Here is a 14,548-nt window from a genome sequence, read left to right on the forward strand (position 1 = left end):
AAAAGCTGCCCTAGAATAACTGCAGCACAGTTTAAATACAAATATAAGAGATATCTTAATTATCTAGAAAGGAATTACGTTAAGAAGGTTTGTAGTGTGCACAAATACATGCTTCTAGCTTTTAAAATTCACGGTAATTTGGGGTTTTCTTTAGTTTTCTTGGAGAAGACGATCTTTGCGTTGTAGACATCTGTGCATGGAAAGCTCTATTAGGTAAGGAAGGAAAACTAGGTATCAGTTTTCCTTTGATATCTGTGTCTGCACCATGCTTGAGACTGGAGTGATCCATCCGCAGTGCAGCCTCCACCGCTCCTCGCTGCTGCCTTCTGCCCGGCTCTGGGGGACTCGCAGCACTTCTCCTGCCTGCTGGGACATGATGCATAGGGGAGAGCGATGCGTCTCCCATACTGAAGGGTCCAGGGGTTCATAAACGGTTTGGGGTCTTTTCCTTGACCGTAAGTGAAGTATTTAATATAAGGCATAAGACGATAAATAATTCGTGAACATGAGCTGCAGCATCTAGGAAGTCTGCAGAACCAGGCTTAATGAACATCAGAGAAGGGATGCTCCATTTCTAGGATCAAATCTGTTACAATGGAGGCCGATCTTCTTGAGGAAGTGGCGTGAGGCTCCTGAGAAGAAAATTAAGCCTTAGAAGTTTTGATTATATCTAAGCAGGCTATCTTTTTATCCACATTTCCTTAGCACTATCAGAATTTTGCTTCTGAAAGTCAGATGAAAGGAAACCTCAATGTTAATGGGAGCACGGGTATATTACAAATGGACTTTAATAAGGTTGTCAGATCCCCCTGCTTTCCTTTGGCAGAGACGTACGGCACTGTGATGGATTTTCTGTTGAAAGGTCTGTCAGTTATGTGTTAGCCTTAACTTCAGATTAATGGCTGAAGACTCTGCACTAAAGGCTCTTGGTTTGCTCCTGCCCAGGTCGTTTTTGTCATCTGGTGACTTCCCTGGGAATTTAGAGCCCATTTTTCAAAGATGTTTAGGCATCTGCTGGTGTGCCTCTGTGATGTTAAGAAATAACCGTATTCTCCAGCTTCAGTGTGATTTTTCTGAAGGACTGTGAGATGAATAGGTGCCGTAATAGTACAGTCTACATGGGTATCTTGCACAATACAGAGAAATAAGTAGGAAAAGCAGCAAAATGAAAGAATAGTTAAGCTTTAAGCTATGTTCTTGCTTTTTTTTGCATGGATTCTTTCATTTCTAAACTCAGTCAGAGTTTTAAGCCATTCTAGAAACTTTTGAAGCACTGATTGTGGAAGATACTTACTGATAGCAATTGCAGAGATCTCTTTTTGGTATCCTCGAAAGAGCTATAATGCAATCTCATAAGCTAAAAGCACAATATGTTGCTTGTTTTTCGTTCCATTTCACTGATGTGTCGATTTGAGCTGTCCAAGATCACAGCCTGAGCTTAAAAATTCATGAAATATGAATGGAGTAATTGTAATGTAGAATTAAATATGTTTCCAAACTTTGAAGATTAAACTGAAGAGAAAGTTACTTCTGTGTATTGGCTGTTCCTGTAGCAGAAGAAAGCTTTCCAGCTTCAAGGCTGGAAATAGAGATTTGCTCCTTGATGTTAAATATATGCCTAACTTACTGTCACAAATGAGTCTAGGAAAAGCAGGCAATGTACAATCAGCTTTCACATTAGCTTCTAAAAGAAAAAAAAAATCTTTTCTTGCAAGTACTTGCTCTGTTCACAAGATTGGGCCTCATGTGATCAATAATGACTTCGGTGACCCTTGCAAAGCCAGCACTACTGCATATTCCAGATGCAGATTACAATTCCACATGGCCAAAAGTCCTTGCACTTTAAGTCATTTTGGACCTGCAGTTTCTGAATTTTTGCCAGCAGGTGAGTGCCCACCGCACACATCTCGCAGAAGCCTTCAGCGTTTTGGAGCAGATTCTTGGGTGGGGAAAAACACCAGTATGAAAAACTAGGACTCTGCAGCCGGCAGGGAGGCTTGAATTCATCTGACCTGATGTGGGAGGACTCAGTTGTGGTTTCAGACAAGAGAGAAACAAGACTAAAGTGAGATCATCAGGAATTCTCAAAAGCCAGAGGGGAAAGAAAAGAAATCCTGGCAGCTCCTGAGCACCACTGAAGCCTGAGGAAACCCAACTGCACTGGGCTAACGCTCCAGCTAAAACTTAGATGTTTGAGGAGAAATTTCACTGTTTTGAATTGAATCCTTATGTTTTTCTTCATGCAGATCATGGTTTTCACATGGTGATTCTAAGTCACAGAAAGGCAAATAGCTGCAAGTCAAGTGAATTTATTGTAAAGAGACCCAAAGGTCCGCTTTCTTACGCTGGTGTTGCACTGCGGGAAACGCAGAAGTTCGCTGCCAGGTGCTGAGCGCCCCTGGCAACGTCTACTGTCTCCCGCGCTTGGAGGGCAGGTCGGAGAGGGCTGGGACCAGGCGCTGAGGACGGGATTGCTTTGCTCTGTGCCCTTGGAAAATGCATGTTGCTGACCAGGGCTGCCGCTAAATCTGAAACCAAATTTTTCTACTGAGTAGCAAAGACACCAAGTACATAAAGAGAATCTGCCCCATATACTTAATGGCATTATACTGCCACAATATTCTTTAAAAATGATGAGGGTGGAATAAACTCAAAAAACAAGTTATTTTTATATTTCTGATTCATCTCGTAACGAGCGGCTGGTATTCATTGTGTTTCAAGGAGCAGAACTTTTGGATTAAGGACTGCTACGTCCTTAATCCAACGACTGAATATTCATGTTTTAGTGGATTTCTTCCCCTGGCAGAACTAGAGGAGTAATTATTTTGGCCAGCACTTGGAGAATACGAGCTTTTGATAGAAACTCCCCAGTATTATGCAAAAGCAGGTATTTTTTTTCCAGTGAATTACACAAGCAAACTGACCTTCTCTCCACAAGAATGGCAAATGCCCTTTTGTTGTTCTTCTTGTCTGTAACAATATTTTATGTTCCTTTCATAAGAAAGTAATGAAAGTTGAAGAAAGGGGGGAAAAAAGAAAAAACAAACTACAGCAGAGATTGAGCCTAGTCCTTGTTGCAACCCTGATTTAGACAGTGGGGTCTTGACAACCTCTTTCCATTTATGGCAAATTTATGGCCATTTGGCATTGAGTTTTGCCATTTGTTTGAGTTTTCCTAAGTCTCCTTTGGTGTTGCGACGAACAAATGAAACACTGGTTTGTGGAGCACGCATGAGGCTGTTCTCGTGACTCTTATGCCGCAAACCCAAATCTTCTGCGGTTTCCTGAAGCTAATATAACATACCCTGTCGCTGTCTGTTTCCAGTGGACTTTGTCATTATGGCTTCTTGTTATCAAAAGCATATTTCTTTCTGCCATGTCACTTTAGGGGGTACATAAAAGCATTCAGCGGTAAATAATACCGCAAATCGCGTGAAAGGTCTCATTAGGCTACTTGGGAATATGATAAAATTACATAATAAATGGTAACAAGTCTGTTGCAGAGCGGTGTTGCAGTGTGGGGCAGGAGAGGGGGTTCGTAAGAAAAAGGCTTCATACTAGGAGTTTTGCAGAGGCAAAGGACTTGCCCAGCTGCACGTCATCTGCTAGAGGCCAGCAGAAGAAAGGTTTTCTCCTCTGTAAAGGAGATATTTTGCAACTGGCTTGGCTGAACTTTCCAGGTGGTGGCAATTTGTTGTCAGCTAGAACTTCAAAGTCAGAAATGTTCAATTATAACCTTCCTATGAAGAAAAATAGCAACACTAACAAACACCTGGGAAAGTTTTTTGAAGTCAGTTCTCCCAGATAGGACAGCAGGGCTGTGTGGCTAATTGCTGAATGCATGTGTTGGCTTAAATAATTAGAGAGCACTCATGAACCGTAAGATGAGTTTTGGCTTTTTGGACAACTCTTTCAGGACCTGTTTTGTTTGGGGACTTAATTCTGCTCCTTTTCATAGGAGGAAAAAAAAAGGACAAAAATATCTCCTTGTTTTTCAACAAGGAACCGATTCAAACCCTAGAATTGTCCCAGCTTGTACATTCATTCGTCCAAGGGAGCAATCTGGAGGGGGGAAGGGGAGAGTGCAAAATTTGAATGTAATCACTTCAGCCAAGCAAGTTATTTTATAAACCCTCTTGCAACCCCAGCCAGGGTTCCTTGTACTTGAGCAGATGGGATTTTAGCAAGATCATTGTTTTTACCAGAAATTAAGAATTTTATTTTATTTTTTGCCTTAGGACCGTACCATGAAACAGCTATATTCCAAACCTTCTTAAATCTAGCCTTATACTACTCGGGTTTTTATAGTTAAAGCAGACCCTGCTATTCCTGTGTAGCGCAACAACGCTCACTTCAGCGGCAGCAGTGTACGATGAAGGACTTGCCAGAATAGGCCCTCTTCATCCAAGACTGCTTCTAAATAAGCAGCAGGTAATTTCCTCTTGGCATGAATATTTCTGTTCTTCATAGTTTGAGGCCACATGGCTTCTCTTTTTGGTAAACAACTCTACAAGACTGAGGGGAAAGAAAAAACAAAAACAAACAAACAAAAAAAAACCCAAACCCAAGCTAGCAGGTGTAACGACATGCTTCTGCTCACCTCCAGCAAAGGGCTTTAATGGTTTTCAGGAAATTCAAAGATAGTTTTAGCTTCATGTCACCACAGCCATTCATGATTTTACCTTTCCGGTGGAAAGCCTCGGAAACACAAATGGAGATGGTGATGGGTCACGTTATATCGTGGTCTGACTACTATTAATGTACCTATTAACTCTTTCCCTTAGGATTGTAGCAGTTCTGTCATTTATCAACCTGGATTTGAACACAGAAACCATAAAAGAATTCATGGACAACTAGTACTAATTTAAGTCCCCCAGTCTGTTGAAACAATTTTATGTTTGTTTCCATGGCATTGATCCTAATATATATATATATGTGTGTGTGTGTATATATATATATATATAAAATTTAAATTGTGGCTTAAAGGTAAAAGAGGATACCTTCATATCTTGAAAAGGTGCCTTGTATAACACCATGACTCAACATAGCTCAAATTTCTAATCCATTTTCGTATAAATCCTTCTGAAAAAATCAGAGTTAACCATGGCAAAGCAACGTGGCTCTAAGCACATGGGTCTGTCTACTGGCATTCCTCAGCGGTGACCATCCTATTCGTGCCTCCACTAACCATCTGGATGATGGTTTCAAAACTGTTCCTTCGACCAGACATGGCCACCCCAGGGGGAATATCTGGGGAGAGATGTGAAGGCCCAGGGGTCTCCCCACCTAGTGCTGAAATCTGAGAGCATCAAGGAGCAAAGTTCATGGACGCACCACCATCAGGCTTAGGGGCAGCTGAAATCATACAGCACAGAAACTTTCTCTTGCCCTTCTGTTGCAATGTGATTTTTTTTTAATTATAGCAAGCTCTGCATTACAGCTGCTGCCTTACTGCCTGGGCAGCGGTGGACAAGCCGTGCTGACCGAGGCGCACGCTCCGCGGGTGCGGAGGGGCCGAGCAGGGGGTGCAAGGCGGGGGGCGGCGGGGGGCGGAGGGGGCTCACCCGCTCCACCGGGCCCCGCGGCGGCGCGCGGAGGGCCCGCGGGAAGCGGCGCCGCGCCGCGGGCCTCCAGCCCGGGTTTTCCGTGCAGCCGGCAGCGGCGGCGCCGCTCTCCGCAGCCGGGGGCCGGCGCGGGCGGGCGGGCGGCGCGCGCGCGGCCGGCGCGGAGCGGAGCGGCGCGGAGCGGCGCTTGCCGCAGTCTCCGGGCCTTGCGCGCCCGCGCGGGGCGGGGGGGCGGCGTTTCCCAGCTCCGCCGAGGCGGTGCTTTCCCCACCGCACTCCGCGCAGCGCACGGGGCGGCGGCAGCGGCGGCCGCCCCCGGGCATGCCCCGCGCCCGCCGCCAGCCGCCCCGCGCCCCCCCGCGCAGCGGCAGCAGCAGCAGCAGCAGCGGCCGCGCATGCAGGCGCGGCGGGCGGCGGCGCAGGGCTCCCCCGCGCCGGCGTCCCGCAGCCCCGCGGCGGGCGCGCGGCGTCCTGCGCGGGGCATGAAGTTGCTGCTGCCGCTGCGCGGCGGCGGGGCCGTGGGCGGCGCGGAGCGGTAGCCGCAGCCGCGGCGCGGCCCGCGCGTCCCCGCGGGCGTTTCTCGGCGGCGCCCGGCTGCCCGCGCGTCAGAGCGCGCTGTGCAGGGCGGCGGCGGCGGCTCGAGTTGCCACGCGGGGAAGTTTGATGGCTTCTTTGAGGAGGGTCAAAGTGCTGCTGGTGCTGAACCTCCTCGCCGTGGCCGGCTTCGTGCTCTTCTTGGCCAAGTGCAGACCCATCGCCGTCAAGAGCGGAGATTCCTTCCGCGAGATCCACCCCAGGGCCGAAGCGGCCAACTTGACCGCCCGTGGCAGCAACTCCATCCAGGATGCGGTGCTGAAGAGACTCTCCCTCCTGGAAGACATCGTCTACAGGCAGCTAAATGGTAGGAGTAGCTCTCGCGCTCTTGGTGCCCTTCGGGTGCGTGCGTTAAGGCGAAGATGCGGCGCGGTTGTTTCCTGAAGTTTACCGGGCCGAGCCGTGCCTCCCGCTTTTCCCCCGCGTTACCGTGCGGCCCGAGTCGCCACGCAGTGAATCGATGCAGCGCCCGGTTTCCGAGTTCTCGTAGCGTTTCGGGAAAGCTCGGCGGCACCTCGCGCTGGCTGCAGCGTGTGTAATCGCCTAACGCCAGCTGCTCGGGAAATTACAGTGTCATGATTTCTTCCTCGGATGAGAAGGGAGTTCAGCGGGCAGATGCGGGGCTGGGGCGAGCGCTCCGTGTATTGATTGAGGGGATGGCTTTTACCGCTGCACGCTTGCTTTTTTGGAAGGGAGTTTTAAAAAGGCTGAAGTATGTTGCGTTATTTAAGTGCAGAAGGTCAGAAAGCAAATGCACCTTCTGTAATAAGTTAAGCAAACAATTCAGTATTTCCTGTGGCTCAGCCTTGACAGCTGCTAATTAAAACCTCAAGTAATGCATCTCTTTAGAGCGTAGGGAAGGGTTTTCTATTAAATTTCTCACCAGGCTCAGTAGTTCTGAGATGTAGAAAGGGAGTTTTAAAGATGCCGTGTGGGATGGAGAAACATGTTGTAAAGCTGTAAGAAATCTAGGTAAGCTAACTAATTAAAACGCTGACTGTGGAAGCTATTTTTTTTTTAATTGCTCCCCATAGATTCACAACTGGGATTGCGATCTCGACCGAGAGCCCCATTTATAGCTTCCAGTCTCTGTAGCCTTAAAGACCGCAAGTTTTAGCGGTGCAAAATCAGCATAGCTAATGCTTGAGGCAGTACTGATGTGACTCCAGCCTCAACTCTCCGTTAGGAACCTCCTGCGTGATTCGGTGCTGCGTTAAGCTGCAAGCGTCGTGGCTGCGTGCTGGACCGGGGCTATTGCCGAGGCAGCGCTGTACCCAAGATGTGAGGCAGGTGCTGAAATGCAGCGTGCGTTGTCTGCTGCGTGCTCTTCAGCTGTGAGAGTTGTCTTGGTCAGCACCTGTGCTTTGGGGAAGGACGCTGCGTAAACCGAGAAGCGCTCAGCCGAGCGGGCGTTTATATTGCTGCCTTATCTGCTTTCAGGAAAACGTGCCTGTTAAAGCGTCTAGCGCCTAGTCTGAATTTGATGTCGCCCGACAAGAGGTGTGGGAACAGCGTCGTAGGGCAACATACAGGGTGAAACAGAGGAATAGCAAGGGATAAGGTTAAAAACCTGGGTGTTAGGTGGAGTGCGTAGTCTATAGGCTGCTGCCGGCATGGGGAGGACGGTCACGGAGTAGTGTGGGAGTCTGCTTGGTGCTGAAGAGCACGGTCGTGCACCTAAAGGTGGGGTGGGGGGGAAAGAGAGGTGATAGGTATGTTGTCCATAGTAAAGGAGTAGGAAGGAAAAATGTTAAAAAATATCCCCCCCCAAAAAAACACTGGGTGTTATATACAGCGAACCTGTGAAACTCACTGCTGCTGGATATTGCAAGGACAGAGGTTTTCAGGAAGAAGTAGGCACTTACTTAAAAAGGACGAGAGCAGAAATTCATGAAGGGAGCCCTCGTAGGAGAACCTGGCTTGGTTTTGAACATGCACTGAAGATGCTGTCAAGCCTTGCAGCAAACACAGAGAAGGAAATCGTAACTTACTGCCCTTCTCCCGGTGCGAAGGGAGAGCGGTGGAGGCGAGCGCGGGAGTCGCCGGCTGCGGGAGCAGCGCGGGGGGGGAGAGCTCGCCTCCGCGGCTGCACGGGCTGCACAGCCCGCAGGCTGCTGCGGGCACAGGCTGCACGTTTACAGGGCAGGGTGGGAGCCTGCTTCACACCGAAGAGCACGGTCACGCACCCAAAGGTGGGGGGCGAAGAGGTGACAGAAAACGGGGGAAAGAAAAAGCTCTGTTATAGTGGTCGTATAACTTTGGGTCGAGTATGTATTTGGTACCGGTGATTTTCTTTTTTTAGGAAAGTACATACGTGCTCTGTTCTCCGAGTAGTGTGCATGTGCGCTGTGCTTCAGCAAGGCATGGGTGTAAGGGAGGGTGTGGGGGCCGGATGAGCCCCCGTCGCCACCCACCGCTGCTAAAAGGAGAGAGCGAAGTGTGCTGAGGACCGCGGTCTGTAGGACGGAGAGCGCGGAGGAAGCTGGAGCGGCTTCCCGGCGGGGGCCCCAATTGGAGTTCAGTCCTAATTCTGGGCACTCGAAGGAGAATACTAAAGCTGAAATCCTGGTGCCTGCTTGAGGTACGCAAATATTAGTTCACCAGTATGAGTTTACTTTGATTTTTGTTTTCTTTTTGCGATAAGAAAGTTGCGTGCTGGTGAGAAACGCCTAACAAAACGCCCGTATGCTCTTGAGCAAGCTCCCTGCAAAACGCGTCCGCTGAGAGATTCTCTTTGTATCGCTTACGGTAGTTTTGTGCTTTAAATCTGACCTCTACAAGTGCAAAATGTTAGAATATAGTATCCTGTGGCATATATGGGGAAATCCTCGGGAAGTGTTTGGCCAAAGACAAACGCTAAAACCTGGGTTGGGTGCAATCAGCCATGGGTGGTTTTTTATTGCGTTCTAGGATTTAGCTAGATTTCAGTGCAAGTTGATGCCACCTTTGGAAGAAAGTGCATCTTTTGAAAAGCTCTGTTCTGTAAGCATCAAATGAGCAACCTGATTGCCCCATTGCTACTTTTTTTTCATTTATTTTTTGAACCCTGCAGTGTCAAGCATATCAGAAATACCAGCTCTCTCTGATACGACAACCCAGATTTTCTGTTTACATGCATTTGTTTCTGTAAATGTTGGCCACAAAATCAAGATAAACAGCATTAGCAGCCTCGGGGCTACCGAAGGAATGATTCTATGGGATTATTCCTTTGGAATGACTTTTTTCCGCAGTGCCGTTGTGGAAATAATACCCAGCCCCCTTCTTACTTGGCAGCGTAGATGCTCTTTGTGCAAGAAAAGTTGTCCCAAACGTGACCCTTACTTCAGTCCAAAATGATTCCTCACCTAGGTTGCCTCATCCTGCCTGCGGTCAGGGTTTTGGCATATGTGCAGTGCAGATTAACATAGTTCCAAACTGAGCTTTTTTTTCTTATTACTGGATTTTTTCCTACTCTCAAATTGGATGACTCTCATACCTGCAGAGAAATACGAGGGTACTCTTTAAATGGACTGTTGAAATGGGAGCTTTTGTAAGCATGTAGTAATCAGAGAATTTAGAGGATTTTTAATTTCTGCAGTAATTCTAACGGCTGGAATTCTGTTGGTCTGAAAATGTTCAGAGCAAACTAACGAAGGGCTGAGAGGAACACATGCGTTTTATTTCAGATACTAACTACAATTTGTAGTTTTTCATCCAAATCTAATTTAATTTTTCCTGCGCTGACATTTACATAAGCAAAAATTGCGGGCCAGATTATGTGGAAATGTATGGAAATTCACACAGATGAACTTTTCAGTTTGGGGCCGTGTTTGCAAAGAGTGTTTGTGTAGAAAAAGCAAATGAGTCAGTTAGCAAGAGGCTTGAGCGAATAAAGACGTGGAAGAGAGCATTCAGCTTCTGCTGCAACCGTATGTTTCCTGCGTGGTGCTGGGCACCACGATTTATCTAAATCTCTTGCTCCGGGACTGTTGTGAGAAATGCGTTAATGACCATGAGGTGTTTGAGAAATGTGTGTGTGTGCTTGTAGGATCCCGAGACAGCAAAGGTGGACCAAATGGTTTCACATCGAAGACTGATATGTCTCCAGGTTAGTGGCATGTAAAATAAATGATGTGATTTGGGGAAAGCTGCAGCTTGCGTTAAGAAATGATGTACAGAGATTTTGTTCTTGATAGGATGGATTTGGTGTCCGTTGTGCGGTGAGAAGCTGCTCTTCTCCCCTCCTACAAGCAATAGCCTTGGGGGAATTGCTGGGGCACTTTGCTTTTGCCTTGTTTTCTCTTCCATCACCTTCCGCGTTACTCCCTATTCCACCTTCCTGCCACTTCCCAACGCCAGGCCTGCTGGGCGCTTGCTGGGATGAAGAAATTCCTCCAGAAGAGGAGCCGTTCGATACGTGCTCTTGGCAGTACTTGCCCAAAGTGGGAGAAGCGCTGAGAAGCTGGCCAGGGGTCTGGTCCTCCAGCGAGATCCAGGCTGCTCTCCTGCCAGCTGCCAGGGCTTTGAGAGGCTGTTGAGATGTGCTGAGCCCCATAACCAGTCTCCCTCACGTGGGCAGAGCTCTGATTTTGTGTGTGTCCCTGTTCTTCTTTGTCTGATTCTGCCCTTAAGTGGCAACACCCTTGTTCTAGTCTCCGCTGGCAAAGAGCTATTTAAGTCGGTACAGAGACAGTTTAGTAATTAAACAGTGGTGCCAGCTTGAGAATAAGAAATGCAGGAAGGAGAATACCTTGAATAAACCCTTGGTTTGGATGTGGGGAAGCTGTCATCCTCATCTGCTGTTGCTAACAACCTGGAACAAGTACAAGCAGATCAGATAATTTGTTCCATTGCTCACTGGTGACTTGGTATTTAGCCACCTTTCGTGTGCGCTGAGGGCAAACAGCTGCGTGCCTACTCCTGTAGTGGTCAGAAACACCAGGGGGTAGATGAATAGAGCTTGTTCCTTGATTTGATTCCCTAACTTTGGACTGTTCTGCTGCTGATCTGACCTGTATGTCGCTCTGTGTTCCATCTGCTGGCTTTGGGTCTTTGGAGGTGCCTATCAAGAAGCAGCCCCAGTCCTAGAAAAAAGTTATTTCAATTGAGTCTGGGTCTTGGGTTAAAACCTGCAAGAAGTGTGAAAGCTGATAAAACTCCCTGCCTGGTGCTTTTTTGGCTGAGGCACAGTAACAGCTGAGTCTGGTGAGTGCTCAGCTGCCTTGAAGCCAGTGAGACTGGGGTGACATGATATCTTTCTGAGTGGAATGGAAAAAATAATGCCTTAACCCCCAAATTCTTTGCTTCATGCTAAATACTCATAAGAAGACAGAAGACATTGGGAAATGACACTGCTGATTCATGCTAAGCCCTTCATTTAAGTTTTATTTTGTAAACGCACCACCAATTAAGTACAGGATCAGAGAGAAGACAAGACATTTGCAAACTGTTGAAAATATTTACGGGCAATGCTAAAGTGGACAGTGCAGAAGAATCTGGCCAAGAAATGGATGAATAGAGAGGATTTTTGATTTTTCCCTGTATAAGCTCAAGAAGCACACAAAAATTAAACTGCTACTATACTTAATGTTAAATGTTGAAGAGGAACTTTAAGTTCCTTGGCAGTTAAATAAGCAACGTTCATTATTTTGGAACAAACCTGGATCTGTGGTTTTGCACACGGACTTATTTGCACATGCTGAGATATGAGCAATTGCCTGCCAGCAGCCTCCCTGCACACAGCCTGGGTTCTCATCTGCTCTCCTATTAGGAAATTAGCTTTATGAGGGCTGTGTATGGACATCGAGGCAGGTCCAGAGACACAGCCTTTGGCACAGTCTTCCTGTCCCCCTTGTCAAATGGCACTTAAGTGACTTAAAACACTTTAAAGATTGGCGGATTTACTTCCCATAATGATAAGATAATGCTTATCTTCTCTAACACTTGTGATTTGCAAAGGACATTGTAAATAGCTAACTATTGAATATAAGAATTATGTATGTAAATAAGGCAGTTTAGAAGCAGTTCTGTCAACTATTTAGTAGTATGTAATAGCGTAGCACCCATGGACTAGTTTACTAAAATTTTCCCATAGGTAGGTAATAGATGAACTAAAACACGAAGAAATTCTCTGATGAAGATAGACAGCTAAATGAAAAGAGAGTCGAGAACTGCTATTTGTAAGGGACTCCTGCTTTAGTCACATTAATGAAATCAAATCAAAATAACTCTTTATATGAGCACAGCCTTGCTGGGTGAAATCCTTTGATATAAGAAACGGTGATGTGGAGATAAAATAGGAAAGTGATATGCTGTGGTGGAGGTGACTACTGTATTAACTGATCATTATCGCACAGTATCTGAGATACTTTTTCCCTCTCCACGCCACTACCATGATATTTTTGGAGCAGAAGCTAGCTGTGTTATTATAGGAACTGGATAAAAATTGCAGCTTTTGTATTTATTATATACCTACCAGATTTGGATGCTGTGTTTCCTGTAAAGAATAATGCATGTTGTCCAGACTTGGTACTTGTTTTTCTACGTTCTCAGCCTAAACTTATTAACTGCAGGAGAGTGGACTTCATAGTAATTCCTTGAGATTCCTGACAGCTGGTTGCCTATAAATTATTCATATGAGGACCATAGACACTGGGGCTGATATTGATCAAAGAATGAGTAAAATAAATACTTAGAGGAATAATAAAGTTAAAAGATGAGCCTTCGAATAGTCACTTATGAAGCATCTGGGAGCTTGGAAGTTAACATGACATTTAGTTTGCAACCAGGCTGACTAGGAGCTGATAGATAATTTTTGTTTTCAATAGTTGTTTGACATCATCATCCGAATATTCACTGTGGTTGGCGATGAATGAGTAATAAGGTACTAACGTGTTTATCATGCAGAGGCACTACAGGGATCATGAGATGCAAAAGCAATGACTAGAAAACAGAGAGAACATGGGGAATTTTATTCTTGTGTATTAACTCACCTCTGCCTGCATGGAGCAGCACAGCCTTAGATGGATGGTACGATTTTCGATAGTACATTGGATTTTGGCAACCACATTATTTAGGTGGCTCGTGTGAATTCCAGTGTTGCTTCAAAGCCTCAGTGCCGATCCGCAGTGAACCACACATTGCGTCTCTAGTAAGAGACAGTTGGAATTGGAGACGTTTGGCAAAACATGGGCATCTAGTGACGGTTGGGTGCCTGAAGGCATCCCGCCTGGCCGCTCGGGAAGGGTCTGCTGTGGGTGCTGTGTCGCGTGTGCTGGGTGCGCGCAGCCCCTCGGATACCCCGGGGCCTTTCAAGTGGCAGCAGACACTGCTTAGGCACCGACATCCCATGCTTGCTGTCTTGGAGAACAACCAGTTTGGTCAGGGAGGACAGACGGACAAAGCTGGCTTTAGACTCGTGCGGTCAGTGTGCTTGGCTTTGGGCAGTACTTCTGGTCTGCTGTTGGCCACCATCTTCCCCGATTACTTCTCTCCTTACACCAGGTCGCCTGCGTTTCTTGGGAGGAAACGCTGTATATAGCCTGTGACCAGAGCTACCTCTTAGGAAGACAAAGTACGAAAGAAAATAAATGAGCCTTCTCTGATAATTAAAAGGTTTTGCTCATTTTGCAATTTATGTCACTAATCTTTGTATAAAACCGAACAATCTGGTCCAGATGTTACGGCCGCTGGTGAGCTGCTGGTTCACCGTTCCCACAGGCTCTCCCGAGTCCCAGGGTAGGTAAGGACATTCAATATGTTGAAATATCGAGCTTAAAAAGGAGATTTTTAATTTTTTTCAAATGGAATTATAGCTCTGGTAAGAGTGAGCCAAGAAAAGGGCACGCTTTCACGTTTTTTGCTGGAATAGGTTTGCTTGCACAGCAGTACTCAGATGCTTCTGAACCGATCCGTGCTCTTCCTGCCAGACTGTGAGACATCGTCCGCAAGCACAGGAGTAGAGAGGACAGCGATCTCCCCACGCTTACTGTGCCGCCACCGTGTGTGTCGGGCTCAGAAACCAGCACTGTAGAAGTTAAAAAGTAGGTCTGCTGTGGGACGTGTAAGATGTCCTTGCAGGAGTTTGCAAAGGGCTGGCCAAAGTGAATGCGCATAGTATCGACCCTATCATGAGTCAATAGTGGTGACTGAACTGCAATAATGTATCCTCACTGTATGATGTTATTTTTCCTAAACAGTTTGGTACGTAGCAGCAATCATATTTTATAACCCCAAATCCCTGCGGTCGGATTTCATCAAGAACGTGCCAAATACTTTACGTCTTATTGGTACAACTGTAGCTGGTTCTGCCTATAAATCTAATGGCCATCGACCCGTATTCTGACGTTCACTGATGGTTATCTAAAAATAATGCGGTAGCGATGCGACGAGAGCCCTACGTAAAACGTTAC

The 14,548-nt window shown here is 46.7% G+C and overlaps 1 protein-coding gene across 1 annotated transcript in view; it reads left to right on the forward strand.

Annotated features, from left to right (window-relative positions):
* The first annotated feature begins 6,193 nt into the window (after nt 1-6,193).
* Nucleotides 6,194-14,548, forward strand: part of GALNT17 (polypeptide N-acetylgalactosaminyltransferase 17) — a 204,875-nt gene continuing 196,520 nt past the window's right edge. The window contains exon 1 of the mRNA XM_062592343.1: nt 6,194-6,465. Within this exon, the coding sequence (XP_062448327.1) occupies nt 6,228-6,465 (238 nt within the window). The 5' untranslated portion in view covers nt 6,194-6,227. The remainder of the gene's footprint in view (nt 6,466-14,548) is intronic.

Source organism: Rhea pennata, chromosome 20 (genome assembly GCF_028389875.1).
Source record: "Rhea pennata isolate bPtePen1 chromosome 20, bPtePen1.pri, whole genome shotgun sequence".
NCBI classification, from domain to species: Eukaryota; Metazoa; Chordata; class Aves; order Rheiformes; family Rheidae; genus Rhea; species Rhea pennata.